The sequence below is a fragment of the Cyprinodon tularosa genome, unplaced genomic scaffold (assembly GCF_016077235.1).
Source record: "Cyprinodon tularosa strain WSP-4 unplaced genomic scaffold, ASM1607723v1 ctg145, whole genome shotgun sequence".
NCBI classification, from domain to species: domain Eukaryota; kingdom Metazoa; phylum Chordata; class Actinopteri; order Cyprinodontiformes; family Cyprinodontidae; genus Cyprinodon; species Cyprinodon tularosa.
The window spans coordinates 1,114,478-1,140,646 of NW_024038276.1; the positions used below are offsets into that span (position 1 = coordinate 1,114,478).

The 26,169-nt window shown below is 36.6% G+C and overlaps 1 protein-coding gene across 5 annotated transcripts in view; it reads right to left on the minus strand.

Moving 5' to 3' along the window:
- Positions 1 to 497: 497 nt before the first annotated feature.
- Positions 498 to 26,169, minus strand: part of LOC119779305 (opsin-3-like) — a 94,418-nt gene continuing 68,746 nt past the window's right edge. For 2 of the 5 annotated variants that reach the window (XM_038278903.1, XM_038278901.1), the window contains one exon: positions 498 to 1,570. In XM_038278903.1, coding sequence (XP_038134831.1) covers positions 1,286 to 1,570 — 285 coding nt within the window. In that variant the 3' untranslated portion in view covers positions 498 to 1,285. Of the gene's footprint in view, positions 1,571 to 2,138; positions 3,942 to 4,183; positions 4,250 to 21,755; positions 21,927 to 25,823; positions 26,139 to 26,169 lie in introns of those variants that run through there. The other 3 variants (XM_038278902.1, XM_038278905.1, XM_038278904.1) reach the window with 3 other exon arrangements.

Genomic DNA, 26,169 nt, shown 5'->3' on the forward strand with positions numbered 1-26,169 from the left:
AGTCAAGAAATCATTTGAATCAGGTTTACTGAAACACGTGCACCTAAAATAGGCAGGGCTGTGGCACCAGAGAGCCCGACATACTGTATAAACATCAATATCGCTATTTTCTGGCTTTTCGTAATTTCTCTGCCACACCACTAGCAGGTGGTATGTGTACAACCACACTTAAGAGATTTTGTAGATCAAGATAATATTCCCATGGATTGTCTGTCATTCATCTTATCCTAACAATGACCTTATATCTGAGAAAAGATGGAGCTAGCTATTAACTATATAGGCCTATTAAACTCATTCTTGTTATTATTATTTTTTAAAGCTTTTATTGTCATTACACTGTCACAAGTACAGAGCAACAAAATGAACTTTCTGCATTTAACTCCTCTCCTTGGGGAGCAGTGGGCTGCCTTTGTCCGGCGCCCGGGACCAATTTTGGGGTAAGGTTCTTTTGCTCCCACAGACTGCCACTCTGGGGCTTGAGTTCAGTACCTCTTGATTTTAAACGCAATGCCCTAACCAGTAGGCTGCCACTCCCCTAATAATGAAAATTTATTCAACCAATGCTTCAACTAATATGCAATACACTGTAATGGCTTGGATGCATGATTATTACTGATAGCCATGTCACTTCACAGGAACTCCAAAGTCCTAAGCATGCTACAAAAGCAATGCTACATATAAAAGTCCCTAATTTAAATAAGGTTCAGTTTGATGCAGGCTGTATTTCTAAAAATAAAATGGCAAGAAAATAAAGAAGATTAAAGATCTAAAGTAATATTTACAGTGTTTCTTGTGCCTCAATCTTTTTGTCAAAGACTTACCTTTAGTAACAAAACCTTAAAAGACTTTGGGTCATAATTAACCAAAGTTTCTTTACTGCACTTGAATTGCTGTCACTAACAAATCGATATAAAAATATAACTCAGTCCTTCTTCAGCTACAAAACACATTAGGCCCTTGAAATGATTCAGATATTTTCCTTTTTTATAACAGTGCTTCATCAAAATAAAAAATGTTTAAAACTCCTATTTTTTGCAGATAAACACAGGCTCCAAGGTGTTCAATGTTCACTGCTGTAGATTTTTGCTCATGTTGTCCAGAGGCATTTCACGGTTTCCCTTTGTTCTCTGTCTGACACCAGGACCAATTCAGCGATGACGTCAGAGCTGCTTTAAATCCCCCTGCAGAAGGAAGCTGCTGCTCGCTGAGCTCTGACACACCTCCTCCTTTATCATTAAAGACTATCAGGGCAAGGATTTGGAGATTTCACAGCATTATCCACTAATTAGCCATCAAATTGGGCCACTAGTGATACCACAACCACAGGTTGGTTGTCAGAAGATGGGGCCTTGGTGAGATCAATGGTTGGTTCACAGGACGGCCCCAGCTGGGGAACTGTAGCGGCAGGTTGACCCAGAGAGGCAACCATAAATAACAAATCGTTGGTTCGACGAGGGCCGGTCACTGCTACCCCCTTCATAGCCTTGGTAGCAGCCTTGGAGGAGCTCTTCATGCTGGAGCTTCCACGTGGAGCTTCACAGTGTAGCAGGGCTTGGAAACACCTATAAAACTGGGGCAAGTAGACAAACACACACCAGTAATTTAAAACAAGACATGGAAATGTAATGTTTCTAGCTTTGTCTCATCATATTGATCATAGACAAATGTTTTTTTTTTTTTTGTACAGTTACTAAATCTACCTCCTGTTTAATCAAAAGGACATTATTTTAATCATATTATGCATTTTATTTTAATGCTTATTTCCACAACTAACTATCCAACTTTTTGGTACTTAATGTTCCGTCTCAATTGTCTGTTTTCTCCATATATTTGAAATATTTATTTTTTGTGTTTTTATTGGGTGTTAACTGTGTCACTAGCAAAATACATCATTGAAAACAGGTCATTTGTGTCTAAAATGCAAGTTAATAAAATCTATCAAGTAGGGAGCAACACTGGTTTGCAAAGGTATGCTTTTTATTACATAACAAGTGATAGAAAAAGCCAAAAAAACAGTAATAACCAAGCATTGAGCAAAGAATTGACATACAATTCTATTCATAAAGCTCTTTAACAATAATATATGAAACGCATAAGATTCCAAAAAAATTTATAAAATAAAAAATCAAAGCATCAAACAAGTTGAGGCCATAACACACTAGGAACGATCAAAGACAACATCTCAGACCAGGTTAAGCCAAAGTAAACATTTGTTCAGATGGATTGTCTGTGAAAAGAGTAATGATTATTGTTCTTAGCAGGAAATGATTGAGGTATTTCATTAACAACATCTTTGTTGGCCAAACTACATTTACCTGCAATTTTGTTCCTCTTAAATAAGGCAGCTCCATCCTGTTCTTGAAGCAAGACTGTGTTACTTTGCCTTTGGGGTCTTAGCAAGTAACCTTTAGGTTTAGCATCCCTTAGATCAAGTGGCAACCCTGTGCTGTCACAAGCTTAAGCAGTCTCCCTTCATATTTTAAAACCTGATATACAGAGGACCACTTTGGACCAGCAGATTGAGTTGATCAATCATCAAGTTAGTTTTAAAACAAAGCCATATTCACCCTTCTAGATTAAATCCTAAATTAGAGACTCAAAAACATGTCAGGTAAAAGTTGTATCTGTTTTGTCGCCTAACAACAATTTTTAGCTTAGTTACCTCTGTGTTTAAGGGGGGCTCAGATGACTGGCTCATCTAGGTCACATGATTCATTCAGTGACATCTCTTTGATTTTATGGGTAAGTTTTTGAGAAGTGGAGTCTGCTTAGAGCCTCACTACGCATCAAGTGGCCTAATGTAGACTGACCTGAAAAATTCTTAAGTCGGGCATACACTGTGATTTTTTTCAATTGTTGCACGCAGCTACGACGAAAACGCAGGATTTTGTCGTACAGTGTGAGTTTACAGCTCACAATGCATGTTCAGCCCGACGCTCTGATGCGATCTACCTGCTCACACTGTATGATGAGAAAGTTTCCATGTCCAGGTTGGGCAGATGCAGTGTAGCTGACTACGAGTAATGATTACACTTTGTGTTCACAATAGAACATTATTTTTACCTCTCTTATCAGTGAATTTTAGAAGCAGTTGATCTTTCTTAATTCTTGCTAAGATTTACTGTTGATGCACAATAATCAAACAGGACCTCTATTTAACTAATTAATTCAAGAAATTTTACAATAAAATGACTTGAGCAATATTTCGGTGATGTGATTAATAACAAAAACACTCAATGCAAAAAAGGTACAGAACTTTCACATGTGCCAAGATGGTGTCATGTCCGTGTTTGTGTATTTTTACTGGGCTTCAGCACTTAAGTTCCACAACACCTCCTTTCTACATTTAACACATTTGTACATTTCGTTTGGCACATGCGCCTGGACTGTAGGATGAGATGGAGTTGGCAATAAAAAAAAAAGTAAATAAACATCAGAGACTGCAGCAAACCTGTCAGTCCTGACTTGTCCACTGCATGGGTCCATGTCACTGAAGCATAGGTGTAAATATGCCTTGAATGTGGTTTTGGGTCATAAAGACGATGATCAGTGAGTGCCCCAGTTTTGCCTACTATGATTCAAGTAGTGAGAAAAGTTTTATCATCCCCCTTCAAGAGGATAAAAAAAAGTGCCGGTAGTTCATGGAGAGCAATGACCAAACTGTCGAGCTGTGTCTGGTGCTGATATTGAACAGTCCACTCCACTCCTGATCAGCTCAAAACATGTCAAGAGTGATGAAGCAGAGGAAGCTTTCTGACTGTACACCTTTCTTTGGGTCAAAGTCGTTGGCTGTCGATCTGGGGCACACAATTATATTGTGCTGTGATAGAGACGCTTGCCAACCAGTTCCCTATGGCCACAGACCCATATTTTGCCTTCTTCTTTGGTACTCTGTGTCTCCGTTCAGCCTCTCTTTTTTGGGGGGTCCAGAGTTTCCTCATCTGTAGGGTTAACATATTTTTAAGATGTGAGTTTATGGGCTATCAAATGATGTGAGCAATGGAAACTCAAACAAAGTTACACATTTAGGCAAATATATTTTTTGATTTATAATCCCCAAATATCTCAAGTATCCTTGTATCTTTTTTAAAATCTTTTCCTAAAATACAACTGCCAAAATTGGCAAAGGAAATTAAGATGTTTGAAAACTCTTACCAGAACAAATTTCAGAATCTGGACTCACCTGAAGGTTTTAGTGTTCTCGATCTCTCTCACAAGGGTTGACTTGATTCAGGATCATGTCCAAAGCCTGCTAAGTGATGTTGATTTACATCATCTTCATTTCTTAGCGGACTGTCATACAGCATGAAATAGTTAAAGACAGTAGAAGTATAAGTATTATTTTTGAGAGACCTATTTATCCACTTTGGTCAACATTATAGTTATGCCCACCCTTCCTTCACAACACCTAGTAGGACTGCTTTTTCATCCATACATCCATCCATCTTTTTTATTGTCATTGTTTTGAAGGAGAATATCTGTGTTTGTCCACAATTAAAGTCAGAAAATACGTAGATCCAGGTAGCAATTTACAACAACCATCAAAACCATCACTTATAAATGGTAAGGAGACAATTCATTAATGACTAACAGATAGTTCTTCTGCAGTTTTAGTTTATCCCCAACCACAAAAATCATTTGCTTCATGCCTAACCCCAATCTGATGGATTTATATTGCTTTGCCATGTTGGTTTACCCTGAACCTAACATCAGTGGTCTTTATGCCTAACCCTAATCGGGCTGATTCAAACCATCCTGCCATGTTGGTTAACCCCTAACCCTAACACCAGTAGGCTTCATCTGGCTGATTTAAACCACCCTGCCATGTTGGTGTATTCCTAACCCCAACATCAGTTGACTTCATGTCAAACACTAATCTGGGTGATTTAAACCACCCTGCCATGTTGGTTTAACCCTAACTCTAACATCAGTAGGTTTCATGCTTAACCTTAATCTGGCTGATTAAAACCTCTCTCTTACATGTTGGTTTACCCTTAACCCTAAAATCTGTGAATTTCATGCCTAACCCTAATATGATGGACTTATATAGCCCTATCATGAGTGTTTAGACCTTGCCTTAACATCAGTGGATTTAAGACCTGAACCTAGCCTTTAAAAATTGTTTCGATTCAGTTTATAATGTAATTAAACTGTAATAAACTATCTGTTAATCCTCAATAAATAGCCACTTGATAATTCATAAATGATGGTAAGTGTAAATGTAACCGTAACATTTATTTAGGCAAGAAAAGACACTCCATGTGAACTCCTACAAATAAGATGTACTTCACAACACTCTTCAGTTCAGACTTTCAGAGGGTCAACTTCATAACAGAGTAAAAGAAAAACACAGTTGTTATCATGTAATAATGCCTTGTCTTGAAAGTCAGGTGGCTTGGTTACCAGAATTGCATTTTTGTGCCCTTGATATTTGGTGGAACAACAGAAAAGCAAAATATATATATAACATTTATGTTATTATTGTGTTTACACAAATAGGTATTTGTAGTTAGAATTGCCTACAAGTAAATGGCTTATTTGGAAAAAAGACAAGGGTGGGTTATTGACTGTTTAGCCATTATTTGTGAAAAAAATCTACACTGTTTTTATCTATTCGAAATTTCATCCTTACCTAATTTAGTCTACTAATTGACTGATACTGAATAAAGGGTACATGAAAAAAGTATGAGATGGTCAAAAGGTTATATGCTATTGGTGATGACTGATAATAGCGTGTTTTGAAAGCCCCTATGAGGCCTCTATGCTCTATTTAAGCATCATTGTCCTGCTGTAGAAGATAGCTGCTTTCAGCTTTGGATCATCAACAGATGGCCAGACATTCTCCTTTAGGTTTTTTTTTTTGGTAGACAGCAGAATGCATGTTTCCATTTTTTACAACAAGACTTCTGGCTCCCAAAGCAGCAAAAAAAGCCCCAGATCATCACATTACCCCCATCATATTTTACTGCAAGTATGATGTTCTCTTCCTGGAATGCTGTTACTTATAGCCCAGTTATAACAGGGCACACACCTTTCGAAAGGTTAAACATTTGTCTAGTCAGTCCACAAAATATTTCCTTAAATTCCAAATTAGTTAAGAGTTTTAAACACTTTGATTTTTTAAATTAAGTTGTCCTGACTGAGAGCAGTGTGCTGTTTTTTATTCCCAGAGTTTCACACCTGGAAGTAGTCAGAGATTACCAAAACCAGAGGAACAGATGGGCAAAAAATTGCTATAATGCGTATTTATGTATAGATAATTTTTAAAATGTGGCCATAGCCTACTCTGTTGGCCTCTGGCCACTCCAGGGAAATGAAGATAAGGGACCTAATTTTCTGTTTTTTCCACACTTACTCATATCCATATTTATGACCCAGAAAGAAAACGCTTTCTGCGTTTTGGTATCTCCACAAACAATGTGGTACCAGCAACACAGAAGATGATGTGACACAGGTTATTGAACTTTACTCAACAATAGGCCTGGGGGCTGTCATACTTTTTGTTTTTGTTTCTTTACATGCATTCATGATTCATCTAGGTCATTAACTCTGAAACTGGATATGGATGTCTCTCTTGGGGTGTGGAGCAAATAACAGGACAGTTGAGATCCAAAGGGAAATTATGTAGTTGAGCTAAGTTAAATACACTAAATTCAAATTGGAAATATAAACAAACAAGCAATAATCCAGACCTGGATAATTTATTCATTAGATGGGGAAAACATCCCAAAGGTTGGGGGCAAGCAGCAGTGGTAGCAGCTGTGTCCGTGGTGCGTTGTGCTGCTACAGAGCAGCTGTGGAAACGAATAAGAACTCTTCAGAGATAAGAGGTTGAGAGTTCTGGTACCCTCTTTATCTCTGTGTATCTCAAAAGAGACAAAATATGAAACAGAAGAGGCAAAGCTTGGCACTATTGTTAGATAATGACTGCATGGGAAATGAGGAGGGCAAAGTGGAGCAAAATGTACTCTTTTTCATAAATTGTGTGCAAGAAAAAAATATTGTTTAAAGGGAGTGTGAGGACTATATTTGTCCCCTATTGAAAAATTGACAAAAATCCCAGGAAGGTTTGTGTGTTGGAACTGCACTCAAGACACAGATAGAACAACTTAGTGTTATTACATTCCTAACCTTTTTATTCTTAATACTTTCCTCTTCTTTTTGCTTTCAGTCATGGCTTTAAAGTCTTTACTTATCCTAGTTTACCTCGTTTCAGGTTGTCTGTGTTTTGTAGTCACAGAAAATGGATTTGGGTCTTAATAAAGAGCTAGTACAGGTGCTGGTCATAAAATTAGAATATCATGAAAAAGTAGATTGATTTCAGTAATTCCATTTAAAAAGTGAAACGTGTATATTATATTCATACATTACATACAAACCCATATATTTCAGATGTTTATTTTGTTTAATTTTGATGATTACAAATGACAACAAATGAAAATCTCAAATTCATCATATCAGAAAATTAGAATATTGTGAAAAGGTTCAAAATTGATGGCCCCTGGTGCCACACTCTAATCAGCTAATTAACTCAAACCACCTGCAAAAGCCTTTAAATGGTCTTTCAGTCTAGTTCTATAGGCTACACAATCATGGGGAAGACTGCTGACTTGACAGTTGTCCAAAAGACGACCATCGACACCTTGCACAAGGAGGGCAAGACACAAAAGGTCATCGCTAAACAGGCTGGCTGTTCACAGAGCTCAGTGTCCAAGCACATTAATAGAGAGGCGAAGGGAAGGAAAAGATGTGGTCGAAAAAAGTGTACAAGCAAGAGAGATAACCGCACCCTGGAGAGGATTGTGAAACAAAACCCATTCAAAAATGTGGGGGAGATTCACAAAGAGTGGACTGCAGCTGGAGTGAGTGCTTCAAGAACCACCACACACAGACGTATGAAAGACATGGGTTTCTGCTGTCGCATTCCTTGTGTCAAGCCACTCTTGAACCACAGACAGCGTCAGAAGCGTCTTGCCTGGGCTAAAGAGAAACAGGACTGGACTGCTGGTGAGTGGTCCAAAGTCATGTTCTCTGATGAAAGTAAATTTTGCATTTCCTTTGGAAATCAAGGTCCCAGAGTCTGGAGGAAAAGAAGAGAGGCACTTCATCCACGTTGCTTGAAGTCCAGTGTAAAGTTTCCACAGTCAGTGATGGTTTGGGGTGCCATGTCATCTGCTGGTGTTGGTCCATTGTGTTTTCTGAGGTCCAGGGTCAACGCAGCCACATACCAGGAAGTTTTAGAGCACTTCATGCTTCCTGCAGCTGACCAACTTTTTGGAGATGCAGATTTCATTTTCCAACAGGACTTGGCACCTGCACACAGTGCCAAAGCTACCAGTACCTGGTTGAAGGACCATGGTATCCCTGTTCTTAATTGGCCAGCAAACTCTCCTGACCTTAACCCCATAGAAAATCTATGGGGTATTGTGAAGAAGAAGATGCAATACACCAGACCCAACAATTCAGAAGAGCTAAAAGCCACTATTAGAGCAACCTGGGCTATCATAACACCTGAGCAGTGCCACAGACTGATCGACTCCATGCCACGCCGCATTGCTGCAGTAATACAGGCCAAAGGAGGCCCAACTAAATACTGAGTGCTGTACATGCTCATACTTTTCATGTTCATACTTTTCAGTTGGCCAACATTTCTATAAATCCTTTGTTTTTATTGGTCTTCAGTAATATTCTAATTTTCTGATATGATGAATTTGAGATTTTCATTTGTTGTCATTTGTAATCATCAAAATTAAACAAAATAAACATCTGAAATATATGGGTTTGTATGTAATGTATGAATATAATATACACGTTTCACTTTTTAAATGGAATTACTGAAATCAATCTACTTTTTCATGATATTCTAATTTTATGACCAGCACCTGTATGTGGTTTTGAAACACAAAGAACAAAAATATGACCTAGATTTGAAAATAGTTGAATACGCAGTAAGGTAGCAAAGGGGGTGCAGCATTGTGAAGTAAATGAAGGCCCAGTAAAAAGAACAGCAATTCTGTGCTCAACATGGAAAGAAGAGGGCAAAAAAATGTAAAGTAGGCTAAAGGTCCTGAAAAGGCACCCAACCATGAAATTCACAAACAAATAAGCAAAAAAGGTATAACCCTCAGTCACTGCGCATGATTCAAAAAGACTTTTAGGGAAGTATTTTATAAATCTGGCAAATAAAAAACAAAAAAACGCTAGTGAGGTATTTCAGGTAACACCATGACAGCAGAAAACATGGTGCAGTGTGTTTTATTGATTGACATTGATGTTGTACAGTGATTAATGGTATCAATGGTATCCAAAAAAGTGGAAAAAAAAAAGTTAAAGAAAAACCACTGGACTTTGTTTTACAAGTTTGAAGACGTTTTGCTTTACATCCAGGGGACTTTTTTAATTCCAAATGTCTGGATTAGCATTGAGTAGCCCAGCAAAATCTTGTTATGGTTTAGAAAACATACAAATTGAACTGAAAGAGCAGGTCTGCCCATTAGTAACGGGGTGTCGTTAGGGTCATTGTTGGCCTGGCTGACAAGGTGAGATATTTTGGTCCCCTGCATAGCGATGGGGACAAAAAACAGTGGGGTGAAGTTTTCCACCAGAGCAATGTAAAGACTCATTGCAGGTTAACAGAAACCCTTGCTAGTAGTTTCCACCACATTGGGGATAGGTTTACCTTTAATAATTTAAAATATGATTTTCGTATTAACTCATGTTATATCCCTTATATTACAACTTTTTTGGTTTTGTAACCATTAAATGTGAAAAATGGTAAAAATGTACCCTGCATTATGATTTTTCACTTAGTGTTGAATAAAATATTAACTCAGCAACACCCTAATATAATACCACTCCTGGATTTGGTTAATCCCTTTTTCTTTCAGAACAGTTTGCATAATCTTAAAATGTTTTAAGAATATAGTGAATATTCTACTCAATTGGGCCAATTTAGAAAATGTGGTCTTTTTTACTAGTAGGTCAACATTACACCAGTGTCTCCGTGTAAAGTACATTGCATTGACACAACCCTTTTTGCAGTCCAACAGACTATTTCTTTCTCATGTGCTTAACAATAGCACATTAATATATTCTTGACCTTTAGTTCATTTAGACATTTAAAACTCATGTTATGCCTAATGGAAAAACATTTTATTTATTTATTGTTTAACTAGAATACAGGTGTGAACACATCAAGTCTTCCAAAATTACAAAAGTTAAGCTCTGAGCTGTACTTATCCAGCAGAGGGGGAGCAGAACATCTTTAGAATAGGCATGAATGGCAATATTATGTAAACATTTTTTGACAGAATACATCAGTCAGATTAACTCTTACAAAAATTTTGAACATTACACAACAGATTGGAATGCATCGGCTTTTTTCATGCACATGTTTACTTTATTACAACACCCCCTGCATAAAACTGTGCCCTTGTATTCCCAAGATAAAACCTGGCCAGCTCCTCTTGATGATGGACAGATAAGGATATCCTAAATAATTGAAGGCTCTAGCAACATGTTGAAAATAATGCAATATAGTCCATGTTTTTGCCTACATGTCAAATTTCTTGCACATAGACACACATCCATGACACAATGTCTCAGCACAAAGCAAAGCTCTGGTAAGTTCCCGTTGAGGTTTGCTGCGAAAAGATGCTGCTCTCGAGTAAACGTAGTATACTTAGTATACTTCCAGATTTTCATGTATACTCATAGTCTACTACATTTGCTCGCGAGTGCAATATCTGAAGATCTCTCACAAAGGCTGTTCTTTTTTGAGAAAACAAAGTGTTTTATTAGAAGATTTTTAGAGCATTTCTGATACAAGCATATAAGTTAGAGATGAAACCACATATTTACATTTTCATAACCTTTTTTTCTGCCAGTTAAGAGCCTAGTACCTAGTCTTTATTTGCTATTCACAAGAATGATTGATATTACAGAATTCTCACTGTTTTAAATTGAGAAATGTAGTACAGAATGATTTATATAACTTGAAAATAACTGGGGGAAGCTCAGTTGACAATTGTATGTCTGTTAGCTTCTGTTAGGTTGGTCTTAGGTGCCCGTCCCGATACTGGTATCGGTGATGGGGCAACACTACAAGTTCAAGTCATAGTGGACTGAAAGCTGACTGAAGACCACATTACTCTAAACGTATTATAAAAAGTGTTAGAAACATATTTTGTGATGTTTTGGATGATGTGTTTTAATATATTTGATTCATTTGGAGAAAATAAAGCTTGCAAGGCTGAGACCACTACTTCATCTGTAAAATATAAATGCATTAATGATGTGTGTAGTTAAGATACATAGAAATACATTTTATCAAAGACTTAGACTTACAAAACAAAATTTTGTTTTGTACAGCTTTCATAACATTTCCATTTCTTAAAGTGCAGCACTGATCAAATGAAGGGACAAAGAGACTTTATCTTGAAGAAGATAATATTGTTTTGAAATGCTGAAGAATAAATACTATAATGTGTTGATGGTCTGTGGCTGACAATGCCATGGACCATCACCTAATTTTCTGGCACAAGCTGCACTTTATGCAAATACCACATACCACATGTGTCCACAAGCGGGACACATGTGGTACACATATTTCTCATTGGTCATAAATGGTCAGTGCTGCAACTGCTACAAACCATACCAATGACATAAACACTGTTCTACCTGGTATCGCTTCTTCTAGGTACAATTTGGAAGCAGCTTAAAACCACCCTCTGTCATGATTTTACAATAACCTTATAATAACCCTCCTTGCAAGTTAGGAGTTAGAATTATGAACACAGAAAGGGTTGATTAGTGGTGTTTTTTAGGTAAGCATTTATTACCTATTAATCAGGATAGTGTTTTAATTTAGGTACTTATAATTATTTAGCAATATAAATTTCAATGTCATTTCCCCTCCCCTCATCCTGACACTTAAAGACCAAACCTCCAAACTTGGTTGTGTCTCAGCATTGTCCACTTTTGAGGCAACTTCCAAAATTTGCTTCTGGGGATTTAACTTTCACTGGATTTAGTTATACTTTGAAGCTTGGGCAACACTATGGACAATGACTCTTAGCTGTCATGTTTGGTGGAAGTTTGTTGAGGACCCAAATGCAAAGATGAGTAGACAGAGAAGGGTTCTTGCAGATTTAATTTAAATGCAGATTGCAACTAAAGCACAAATCCAGGAACAATATAAAGAAACCAAACCAGGAGGAAAAAGGGAGAAACACACATGAGGAGCGAAGCAATGCAGAGGATCCAGCAATGGCAACCTGCGCAAGATATATAGGGAGATAGAACAAAGAATGGTCTGATATGGAGCGGGTGTGGATAGAAGTAACTAGAAGGGAGCTAGGAGAAATGAGACTGGCACAAGGGGGAAATAAAGAGTAACTTAAAGGGGAACGCCGTTTTTTTTTTACATTGGGCCCCTGATTTTCACGTTATTACCTCATGTTCTACTCACCCATATGAGTTTTGAGTCATTTGGAGCTGTTCTAAAGATATTCCGTTCGATTATATCCAAGTAAAGTTGTCCTATGGGCAGTCAACTTGAAGGCACAAACTGAATTTTTCATAATTTATTCTTTATGGTATGCCAGCATATCTTCAGAATGGCTCCAAATGATACAAACTTATATGGGTGACTAGAACATGATGTACAGTAATAATGTAAAATCAAGGGCCCAATGTAAAAAAAAAATAAACGGCATTCCCCTTTAAATAATACAACACTGCGTAAAAATAACACAAAATGGAAAAGAAACCATCTATCTATCCATCCATTTTCTAACATGCTTAATTCCGAATCGGGTCACAAGGGGTGCTGGTGCCTATCTCCAGCTGTCAATGGGCAAGAGGCGGGGTAAACCCTGGACAGGTCGCCAGTTCATCGCAGGGAAAAGAAACCAATGACCAACAAAACACAGAATTACATAAATCAAAGTGTAAGTGAAAACTCAAAAAGAAACTTCAACAGAAGTCCACAAAGGGCGGAATCATAACATTAGATAACTACTGAATAAGTTACAGAATGTCTTTTGGACAAAAAAACAACTTATTGCCTTTAAGTAGCTATCACAAAATCCGCATCTCAGTCCAACAGAATTTATTTTAGCAGAGAGGAAAGATGAGTGTAAGAAACCCAACTTGGCTAAGTAAGGAATAGTCTATCAAAGACACTTATAGGGGGATACCCAAAATATTTCCCAAAGCTCAACAGTTTAAATGCTATTTTTACCAAATTCACTTTTTAGGATCTGTTGAACACAGTCAGGGTAGATTTGATGAAAAATTGCTTTAGGCAGGTCACCATCTTATTTTTGATTAAATTTTTTAAGCATTGTTCATGATGGCGAGATGGAGTGGGGACCCCCTAATTATTTATATTGTATGAAATTGTGTTATATCAAACTGGTCCTATAGTCACTCTATTACAGATGGAGTCATGTAACGAAAGTAAATTCGCCCTGGGATTATTAAAGTATTCCACATTGATGGGACAGCTGTTGTGAATGAAACGGTGACCGGCTTGAAAGAGCTCCTGTGTGTCGTTGAATGTGTGCATTGATGACTGACAGACATCTTCTGCCTCCATTTATCTGCTTACTACAGTGTGTTGAATGCATGTACATGTTTATTTAAAGACATTTCAATTAGTGGAAAAAATTGCAGGGGGGAATATAAAAAAAAAAAGTCTAACCAAAACTTTCGGAACCCCCATGCAGTACCTCCGTGGACCCCCTAGGGATCATGGACCCCCTGTTGAAGACCTCCGGCATACGAAATACTTATTAAAAAATTCAAAGTGCTATCAAACATTTGATGTGTACGAATGGAAGCACAGATGGACAGACAGTAAGAAATGCCCAAGGATATAACTATAACAATAACAACTCATTCTGTCTACACAAACAACACGTTCATCCCAATTGCCATTCAGCCCATAACCTGTAGGTCATCCAAAACAAAGCTTGTGAAGAGACGTAGGGATACAAGGTGATGGACATTAGGATCTTTGTGCCATATTGCGGATGGGTGACAAAGACTGAGGGGTGTGTGAAAGAGACGACAGGTAAATGAGGCAGGATGAAGTTTGTGAGAAGCATAGGCTGCGAGGCAGTGGACAGAGAGGTGAAGGCTTTGACAGATAAATACACAGAGCATGTCAGGGGGATTGACAAAGAAGATGCACTGATGGAAAGGGCTGGAGAGAGGAGCTTGTAGTGCAGATAACACAAGATAAGAGCATCTGACATCAACCACATCCAGCTTGCATTGGATTCTCTGTGATCATACGTAGCTCACCCTTGTACAGGGAGAAAAACAAAAACACCACAAGGGTAAAATATCACGAATCCCCTCTCTCAATTTGGAGCTCACCTGTGTGTTGAAGGATGAAGAGTGCTACTCTAGGAGAAGACATTTTTTTTTAATATGAGGTGCCTCATCTCGTTAATGATGCTTTAATGAAAATAATTAAAAAGTTAATTAATTCCAGTCACTGAATATAACAATGAAACTTGCAAGTTGTAGATTAACTACAAGTAGTGATATAATTCAGTCATGACTAATGTACAGTAAACCCAAAATTGATTTTATAAAATCTAATTATAAAACACCAATAACAAAAGGATGTTAACAGAGTTCAATCAGTCAGCTGAAAAGTTTGTTCACATACTTTACAGCATATTCATTCAGGTCATGGTTGAGACGTATTTAGCATGAATAATTAAATCTTTGCAGGGCAGTGAAGAGGTGATCCGCCTGCGGCTCTGATGAGGTGTTAGGGAAGTTGTGGTTGTTTCAGCAGATGCCTTCAGCTCATTTGCATCATTGGTGTTGCTTTTCCCAGCTTCCTCCTAACAATAAGATTCCCTGTGGGGTGTAAAGCTGGCCAATTTGACGGCTATTAAACCACATTGCTACCGTGGTCATTAAAACAGACACTGATGCTTTTTGCCAGAAGATGGCATTGCTCTCCAAATGAGTTTCCAGATGTAAAACTTTTGGTTGGACCACAGGTCCATTTTTCCTCAGCCCAGTTTACAGTAAAGGTGTCTAGAATTGGTTTCATACTGAGTTAACAAAAGTGACAGCTTTAGATAGAATGTGGGTACCATTAATTATGTGATCTTCTCACGGTAAGCCATTAGCTTGCTTCCTTTTACCCTTTTATCTATTCAGCTTTTTCCTTCCACTTAATTTTTCCATAAAAAACACTAACTATTTTGGCAAAGAAACTGAAATGTTTCCATTAAGTTATGTGTAGCATAATAGAAATAAATGCTTTTTGATAATTTTGATTCTGATTCACTGATATGCAACTGATTGTTAAAGTTTCTGTATTATGCCTGTTGCACTTAAAGGAGAGTACAGAGAGATACAGTGATGGGAATACTTTGTTTCTTTACAGTCATCACCAGATATCCCATAACTTGATTGCGACTAAATCTATTCCTGTTAACTTCACGGCGTTGTTGCAGTAAAGCCAACCCTTCAACAGGTTCATCAGAAAAAATTAAAAGATCCAAAAGTCCTCCATTCTGGAATGAGTGGAGGCAATCACAATCATCTAACTTCCTCTTGGGACGTCGGGCACTCTGCTTTGCTCTCAGCTTACAGTAGAACATGTTGCCCTGCTTATATAAAAAAATAAGACATTTTCTCTCAATAGAAGAGCCTTTAAAAACTTTTTTTTTGTTTTTGCTAAAATCCACAAGTAATTTAGACGGCTGTTTGATTGGGAATAAGGTAAGGGTTAAAGCAGAAGTTCACCTGAGTATGGTTACTAAAATAATCAAAAAGTAGTAAGCCTTTACTAGACAGACAATTTCATAATAATTAATAATAAAATATCTAAGTGATGCTCTTAGATACAGAATCTTTCCAGATTCAAACAGAAACACTGAAAATTAAATTTGTTTTGTTCTTTGAATTTACAAAACAAAATCCTGGCCTGTTTTTAACCTCCAAGAGGTAAAAGCTATTAATTGTTAATGTATGTTAATGTATTTTCAGTTAGAAAAAGCTAAGAATTTTAGTAAGCAACACATTCACAAAATGTGGAAAATGGAGCAGCTGAGTGTCCTTCCACATCGTCTGAAGAAAGTCTGTGCTGAGTTGGAGAGCTGAGTATGGTGTAAGGATTGCAACTTTAATGCTGATAAAAAATGCAAAATTAGAAATGGGGTTATAGAATCAAAGGTCTTTCTCTTTTACTAAAATAAATACATGCATTTACATGCTTTAAAAAGATAAATCACTATGTTTCCTTGAGGCAGAGCAGATCAGCCCTAAAAGGCTCAGATATGCTTTTAGTATCTCATGAATAAGAAACTCTGTGGAACAAATTGTTGAGCTAAATTTTTAAGCAGCGATGGGGCTAATGCCTTCTACATAAGATCCTCATAAATGGTTTCAGGATGATCTATCTATAGTTCAGGCTCTGAGGATTTGATATTTTCTATGCTTGTTTGTTTGTTAATTTCATTTGACTAAAAGCTCATACTCAAGCTACAGCTGATTGCTGTTTTTAATGGGAACAGAACAGCACTACAAGATCATCACAGAGATTTTTTCTATCAATACCATATGTCAAGGTACACAAACATTGATATTAATTGACAGATTCTGTTTGAGGGTCTACCAGCGAGATAATGAGTGTTTTAGTTTTTAGTTTCAGTTATGTAAATATCTGCAAGCAGATCTAATAGAATGTGCTACAGAACCATCAGCTTAAGGAGATTCTCTCCTAATTTAATTAAAACAAAACATACTGGACAATATGTCCCTCTTGGGAAAAACAGAAGGCTGTAAACTGTTTTTGGTTTCATGCCCCATTACCGGATCTAGACACGGCTGCTACTCTTCTAAAGAGAAACCCCGTCCTTCAATGCATTTCACCTGGTTTCCTATTTACCTATTTTATTGGATTAGCAAAAAAAATGTAAATCCATTTTTATTGCTCTAATTTCATGTGGAAACATTTGCATATCAAATAATCATTTTAAAATCAAGGTATCAGTTTTTTTCATTAATACTTTACTAATTTAAACTCTAACATCTTATTAGCGATGCATGGCTCTCTTTTTCCATGGGGGATAAACTGCAAACATGGTTTAAAAACAAAACAAATAAATAAATAAAAACTCTAAACACCTCTATTAGAGAACTGCAGCAAAGTGGCATCTTGGGGTTGCCAAGTTTCTGTAACAATGCTAACATAGTACATGCTTGCAGATTTTAAGGGAGTGATTCACGAAAAAGGTAATTTTCTGTTCTGAGATTTAAAATATAAGCAGGTAAAAGTTTGCAAGAAAAAAATTCTTGAACTATAAAAGGAACCATGTTTTTGTAAATTAAAGACACTTTATATTTGTAAAGTGCTGAAATAAACCCTGGATTTTTGTCATTTATAATATCTTTTAGTACACAGAGCGTTTAACTGTTTTGCACTGTTTGAGTTGCAGTATATTTTGTTATTTTTGTTTGCTAAATAATGCACGCGCATTCTTTGGCTGATGCTAGTTTCCATTGGTAAATCTTAACCGCCACAAAATAAAAAAAGTGTTTTAACGATTTGATCTGTTTTCACCTCTATGTTAACAGAGCTGTTTCTGGGTGGATCCTCAAAATAAGTGGTTCTGCTAATTGTCAATAATTCTAATGATACAGTATGTTTACATAAGGCCATCCTACGTGCTAATGCTTTGCGCTGAGAGCTCTCCTCGCAAACCATCATGAGATTTGCTGTCACAGCGGCCCACTGTCGCCATAGGCTGTCTCTACCCGACAGCGCTGACTAATAACAAAGAAAGCACAGGCACCACGCAGTGGAGGGGGAGTTATGTGATCAATTGGTAGCAAAAAGTAGTGTTCATGTGTCTGAACACTAGTTAACTGAGTTCGCTATAAAGTCCACTATATAATCCCTGATCTATATTGTGATTGAGGGATTTAGGGGTTAGGGTGGACATTCAGGCACAGTAAGTTTTTACGAGCTGTGAGAGCAGCAACTTTTAAACAAAGCATGCACAAGGAGAAATGGGCTTGTGCACGCTCTCGCACCCGTTAAACAAGCATTCCCTCTCGGGAGCGGATACGGGGATGTGCACTTATTTTTTTGAAGTGGAGGCATGTCTTGTCAAAAATTTGTAAAGGTATGCTTGGTAGTGACATTTTACATATTAGTGTTATTATATTGTATATGTAGAAAAGGAAGAAACAGCTCTTTATGTCAAGGTTGCTAGATGTTGTTGAGGACCCAAACGCAGAGTAGTAGGAGGCACATATGAGTTCTTGCAGATTTAATTTAGAAACAATTAGAAACATAAACAGGAAACCAAAAACCAGGAGACAAATGGGAGAAACAAACATGAGGAGTAAGGTAATGAAGGGAAACCAGCACTGAAGAACTGCACATTAGTAATATATAAGGGAGACAGAACAAAGACTGGGCTAATCAGCTGATAGGGAGCAGGTGTGGATAGAAGCAACTAGAATCTGGTGGAAAGGAGTGTGGCACAAGGGAGCAACAGAGAGTAAACAAGAGATATATAACAACTCAAATACAACCAGAAAACAACTAGAATGACACAAAATGGGAACGAAACCAATGACCAAGAAAACACAATATCACAGTGCAACCGGAAACCCCAAAAAGTCCACAAAGGGCAGAATTACGACACTTTACTCTTTTCTTTTTCTATTCTTAATCTAACATCTAATCTAATATCTATCCTTGCTTTTATACAGTCAACAGATTTTATAGTGAAATTAGCATATTGATAGAATTCAAACAAAAACACCACCAATTACCATGCTAGTTTGTACATTTGCAAATTTTTTTTAAGAGTCCTTTTTGTGCACGTTTGCTGATACTTGGTAGAGACCACACAGAGGGAGAAGGTAAGAAATTTCAGTATAAAACTTACCCCAGCTCTCTTCACCTTGATTGCTGCAGACTGTTGATCAGGAACAGCCGCACACCAGCTGCCACTTGTATCTGCACAGCATTTTTAGTCTTCAACTCGCCTCAACTCACAGTTTCCATAGTTACGGGCTGGGAGGAATTGAAGACTGAAAATGACATACAGGACATTTGGTGTTTCCAACTCTGTCCCTTTCTGCTGTCCCTTTCACGCTGTCACAAGGTTGATGATGTTTGGACTCAAATGTCTCTTAAAGGTCAATTGGCAGCAATGTTGGTCAGACTTCAGAGTGAAGAAGAAACAGAAACTGACAAGTTAAAAGTGACAATGAAAGCAGTGACCGGGTGTGTTTCCTCTTTCAACTTTCCATCCATACACTAATAAAACTCTTGCCTTTAACTCTGTAGAGAAAGTTTAAACTTCGAATGACTTTAGAGATAAGATTTTCTTTTCTAGCATGAAGTATTGTACATAAAGTTTTCTGTACAGTATAAAAACAAACTTACAAGGTCTGAAAGCAATATTTTTCTAAAACCTTACACAGCTTTCTGAGCTTTTCTTGGACCACAAAGAGATAGTAAAGATTACTTTGACAAAAAAAGGTTTTATCCGTCTACTCTGGTGGGACAATCTCAGTTATCTTCCATTATGTTTTCTCACCATGATGAACAATCTTTCAGGAGGGCAAGAAAACATCTTTAATCATCTGCCTAAGTGTGCTGGTTGGAACAAAGGGATTTGCTTTAGAGAGCGACTTGATAAGAAGGTGCAGAGAGCAAACGGAACGAAAATTATGAAGAGTAAACTTTGGTTGAAATTGCATATTCCAAATCATTACTGAAGTTATTAAATGACTGACAAAAAAATCTGTTAGTCTTCTAGGATGATGAATTTCTAATTAAATTTTTCTCCATGATTTGTGTTATCTAGGCTGATAAATAACGATTCGCAGCTGTGGTTTCTGTTATTTTGCAAAGTTGGCGTTAGAACTTCTAATGCATACACAGAGCTTTAGCAGGAGAATACATTAAATCTACTATGTGAATCCCTATGCAAGTAACATTAGCCATCTATAATGATGGATTGAACATATTAAAATATATATCTGTATAAAATAAATTACATATCATAGAAAAAATACAAACTGTCCCTGTACAAGGTTTTATTAAAAATTTAAAATTGGTCCAGCAATCACCAATAACCCCAACTCTTTCAAAAAATAAATGTCTGCAAACGAATAGTTTATGTTGCAATATAACTACACCAGTCAGAATGTTGTCTGACTTTTCTTTAGCTGATGCTGTCATGCAGGATGTCCTGCAAAAGTTTTATTGAGTGTCTCTATTAGAATACAAAGCCAATCTGCAAAGCTGTGAGCACCCATTTAATCTTCTCACATGTTGTCACATCACTGGTAGGGTAAGGGGAAAGCCCAATAAGTCTTTCATTATTTGTAAGTAGAAGATAATGATTCATGGTTTTCATAGAAGCAGGAAAGATTCCATTAATAAATTGATTCTCGCAGATTTTTACTGCTTACATGAGACAGTCTGTTGATAGGACAGCTGTTAGTTATGAAAAGAGAAGAAAATGGTGCAAAAATATTTGCTAGAATCAATATACATAAATCAGCATAGTGTTGGAAAAAGTCTCTGATCCGATGAGACCAAAATCCTTTTTTTTTTTTTGTCAACATGCAAAAATCAGTATTTGGAGAAAGTGTACCCTGTTCATCACCCAAGACATGTGGGCATGATCCTACTACAGAGAGTGCTTTCTTAAGCCAGTGCATGGTAGGAAGATGGATGGCTGTGAATACAGGGTACATTCTGAAGGATGATTTGTTAAAAGCTGAAAAGTAGTAGAAATTGAGTGGAGGTTTACGTTGTAGTAGGACACCAAAGCTAAACAACAAACCAGTGCTACAATGGAACCACTTCAATCAATAGATAAGACTTGATAACCTATTTTTATAGACACTTTCCAATCAATCTGAAAAAATTGAGTTATTTTATGATGAAGAATTGATAAAACAGATAATGCAAGACTTTATAGATTTGTTTGTCAACATGTTAAATAGCCATGATTCCTGATTCCCTTCTAGGTAACTTTTAGTAACTTCTTTCTTCCTTTTTTTGAAATATATGGAAGTTTTAAGATGTCAGGTAACAAAAAAGTCATATGCCATGAAACTGAAAGTTTCACTTATAGTTACCCTTGGGTGAATCAAAATAAAGGTACATTTTTTAATAAATGTTGCCTGGCACTTACACTAAAGGGTATTTCAATCTGAAAAACTCACACAGAAAGAAAAGATAATTAGAAGAATTTTATTGATATGATAGTATAGTCTTTGGCGCTCAGACCTCGGCAGGAACATTAATGCTGAATTATGCTTTAACATGCATAGGTAGATGAATGAGAATACGGATGTTCCCCCCTGGCCTGAAACTGGTGGTGGTTTAGTTCAAGCTGGTTAATGAGGTGATCTGCTTGAGCTGTATTGTGGGACCAGAAGACTGTGGGAGCTGACACCAGGACTTCACTCAGAGACTCAGGATATAGAGGTCCTGCTTGGTGATGCAGGTACCATGAACTGTCCATGATGAGCAAGCATGAAGCGACGGTGAAGAGGAAAAACTACCCTTTGGGAAGAAACCTCTGGCAGAACCGGGCTCAACATGGTGGTCTTCTGCCGGACCAATTGCAATGAGACGAGGGATGGTGACGACTGGGATTAATACTTTCTGATGAGGTTGAGGTGAAGTCATGTCATGGAAGATGACTCAGCTACGATGGCGGAGGAGGGGATGGAGGTGGGTGAATTGGTCGTCTGAATCGAAATCTGACATCATGGGATGCTGATTGCGCTTGCTGGATAGCAGGCTGAGATGAGGATTTGAAGGTGCTTTTAAAGTGAAAGCAGAGGCGTATCAGCTTCTGATTGGATGGAGGTAAGCCAGAGTTTCTTCAATTGAACTTCCGCTTGAGCTTCATTTTGGGTGAAAGAATGGGAAGATTTGAAAATATAAGTATTGCTAGGTAAATATGTGTTTTGTTGGCTTTATGATTGAAAATGCTATAGGTGTGAATATTATTTAATGCTCCTTTGAAAAAAAGATTTATAGTAATTATCAACATTACACTTCATATAATGAATAAAGCTACTTTGCCATAATAATTTATTTTAACATACATTGGTGTAATTAAAAACTATTGCTAGTGTGTCACTATCTCCCTACTCGATAATTGCTTAAATATCCTGAACTGAAATTTATATCAATTGTATACCATCTATGATTAACACTAATGAGTAAAGATTTGTTGGCTATAAATATGTCACACTTTCCCGACCGGAGTCAGCCCAAGACATTAGCCTCCTAAGTTCAATTAATCTACAGTGTAAATAGGTGTGAGTTTATATCAAGCTTTTGTAACGTGTTCTATTACTTACAAAAAAAAAGATTTAAAAATATAACATAAAAAAAAATAAGTTTCGAATAAGTTTAGATGATGCTGAAGTGTAATTCAACTAAAGATAAATATGGAGTATCTTCGTATGCTATGACATGCTGTGGTATGAAAACAAGAACATATAATTTTAAAAATGCTAATCTGATTGAAAAGTCTCTTAAAATGACAACGGTTGGGAATTGCTGCTATATAAATAAAACTGTACGGACTTGAAAATTAAAAGATTAATCAACACATAATAATTTGTTCCAATGTATTTAGCAATCAATTGGCCAAGAACTTTTACGACTCTCAAGAAAATGTTTCACAGCTGCAAACAAAATGTATTCTTCTTTTCAGACCGCATTTTTTTAAATCTATAAACATGTTCAGCAGACCACTGAAAAAAATAGTTTGAATCTCTTAATTATTGTGAATTCCATAGAATACAATAGAAAAGGGAATATCTATAGTCCCTCAGTGGGAAGAGCGTATCAGCAGCACAGCGGCAGACAGAAACAACACAGAGAACTGGCAATAATATTGAAAAACATAAATCGATGTCATAACTTTGACCTGTGCTGAGCCTTTGTTTAAAGGAATCCTGTTATCTTAATAAACCAATGTCATTAAATATCCAACCGGTTGTTTCCCATTTAGAACAGAGCAGTAGGAAGATACACAATCAGCTTTACATTATACATTATGATGAAGAAACAGGCTGACAAATGAGACTAAATTAAAAGTAACTGGAATCATGCTTAAGCAATTCTTGCCCACATCCCTTTTCCTTTGTGGCAACACTGTGTGAGCCTTCTTATTAATAGGTCAATGAGGGTCAGTAAATCCGATTTATATTCATCAGATCTTTGCTCAAAATAGGCTAATCAAATTTTAAGAAAGGAGAACCTTGGATCTGTTTTAGCCATTGTTTTTGACCTTCGAGCTCTAAGGTCCAGCAGAAGGGAGGAACAAAAACACGGTTGTTTTCATTGGTCACTGAATATAATCAAATAAAAAACTTTCAAGCATTGCATGAAAAATGTGACCATATTTTCATGGTCTGCATTGATGAAATATTTCTACTGGAAGGCTGTTTATTTCCAATTCCGTGTGTACATACAGCCATTGTAGCTCCTAATCAGATGCACTGTATATTTCTTTCATTTGCCACTGGGGCTGTGGTCAGAGGATTTACTAAAAAATATCTGATGGAGTTTGTTTCCAAGCCTTGTTAGATTTTTTGGCCTTTATCTTGACTCCCTGTGTCTACATCACCTCAATCATAACAGCATGAGCAGAGCCCAGACTAACTAGGTTATTCACCACTGGCCCCAATAATTCACTAACGCGTGCAATAGAACACACTTTTTTTCCCCATAACCAATAATTCAAAAGATAAAGCAGCTTGATTCATAAATAAAAATCTTTTATTAGTGATGCCAGTGTTGTATAATAACCTGGCAAGGGAACATTGAAGCAGCCTTAGATTTTAGTACATAATTAGTCTGTACTGGACCTGTAAAAAGGGTTACTGCAATATTTTTGATGTAGCAATTAAGAGATTATATGAGATGCATCCTTTTGCATCGATTTGATGTTATCACACATCTTATAATGTTGGCTGGTGATTAAACATATTCATTACCATGGTTTAAAACTAATGTGAGTTAAAACCATTAAGAAGAAAATTATGCTTTTTAAATTATTATAACAAGTGATTCGTGGATAAATGTGTTTTAGTTGGCAGAAACACATTTATTCATTATAATTCTGTTAGAAAGCTCTCTACTGTTGACAAAACAATCCAATTTCTGTTTGCAACAATTGTCAATCTCAACCTGCTGTTTCATACAATGTGTTACCTCTGCATGTATGGGAGTAAATGTTCCCAATACAGATTAATAGCATTAATATTAGTTAAGACTTTCTGTAAAACATGAACAAAATAAGTGCATTAGATAATAAAATAAAGTTTTCTTTATTTACACATTAATCAGATCAAATGTTTTGTATATGGTCGTCCATTTTAAACGTCAAGGAGTCAAACTGACCATTCCAAAAAGCTAACCAACAAAGCATTAGGTATCTGAAATTGTCTGAAATGTTATTGATTTCTAATTTGGTAAAACATTCTGTAGAACATTCTGTGTAACTGTATTTATAAAAATAATCTGAAGGACTGGTTTAATAAAATACAGTTTGATCTTTTTGGTTTGCATTGTGAATTGGTTTAAGCACATTACAATTGAGTTTAAGGGTTATTTTTAAGGAGATCTAACCTCATATTATTTTAAAACGTACTGGAATATAACAATAATTAAGGCTGAAACAATAAAATTGGATTAATCGTGATTAATGGATTATTTAAATAATCATCAACTAATTTAGTAATCAATAATTAAGTGGAGTATAGAGACTCTAAAACATGCCTGTAACTGACAGAGCAACCCAACTACTGTAGAGCAGCAATTATACCAAGATTGGAAAAAAAATGTGTAAACACTTTGCATTTAAGTTCTAAATACTTTTCGTCTGTCAATATGGTCTGTCCAGAAATCCTCAATTGGAAAAGCTTTATTTTCACTTGGTTTAATTTAGCAAAAAGTCTTCTTTAAGGAACCTTTTGCTATCTGATTATTAATTTAAAAAAAAAATCATCAAAGTAATCGATTGGCAAAATAACTGTTAGCTGCAGCCCTAAACATAGTGTCAGTATTTTATTTCTAATGGTTTTCAACAGTTTTAACATTTCTCTGTCTACCTTTCATAGGTACTAGTTTTAATAGTTTCTGTTACGACAGTTAACTCAGTCACCTGTTGTCTTAATACCATTGCCATATATGCCTGTTGTTCATCGGAAAATGTTTTATTGTTATTTATTTAGATATTTAACAACATAAATACATTTATTTTCACACAACTGTTTTAAATTGGAGGACTGTATTGTTAACATGTACTCTCTTTACCTCCAATAAAACAAAGAGTAAGAATCCATAAAAGTTGGTAATACAAAGATCCCAGATCCTTCTAACAGCAACACAAACCGTGCCTTTAAAGGCATACTATGCAACATTTTTCAGTTAATTAATGTGTTCCATAACGTTTTGGATGATTAAATGAGCCATTTCAGGTCGAACGAAGGTTTTCTTGGCCGCCCTGGTGGTCTGTTGGAACAAATGGAACAAAACAGTAATTACCGCAGTAGACATGGTGATTCGTTGCGTTCGCCTGTCTGCTAAGCTCAAAACAACCGCGCCTGGCTTGACGGAGAAACCAGGAGAACAGCTGAGCATATTTACGACAGTGCACTTTTACTTTCGCCCTCTGGGGGGAGCCTCGATGGAAAATCAACACCGGTTGCATAGTATACCTTTAAATATGAACATTTTAAATAGTGAGGGCTTTAATAACATGGAAAAAAGCCTGAATCTGTTTTAGAGACAAGAAGAGTTTTGATCAATTGATCACAAAACATGTCAGATTCATTCAGTTTGACCTTGGCTGTATGGAAATAAAATGATTACTGTCTTGTTAGCACCATAACATGCCACATTATTGGACTTTCATTCTTCTCCACAGTGTTTCATTTTGTTTTATGTTTCAGGTTAACATTTATATACTCATATGTTTTTGCACTGAAAATCATTCCGAGCTAAGATGGCATTTAAAAGTACCTTAATATAAAGCATTGGCTTACTCATATGATCTCAAGATACTAAGTGAGATTAGGCTGTTGTCAGTGGCTCGGATCCTTTCAGCCTTACAGGAAAGCCAAAAA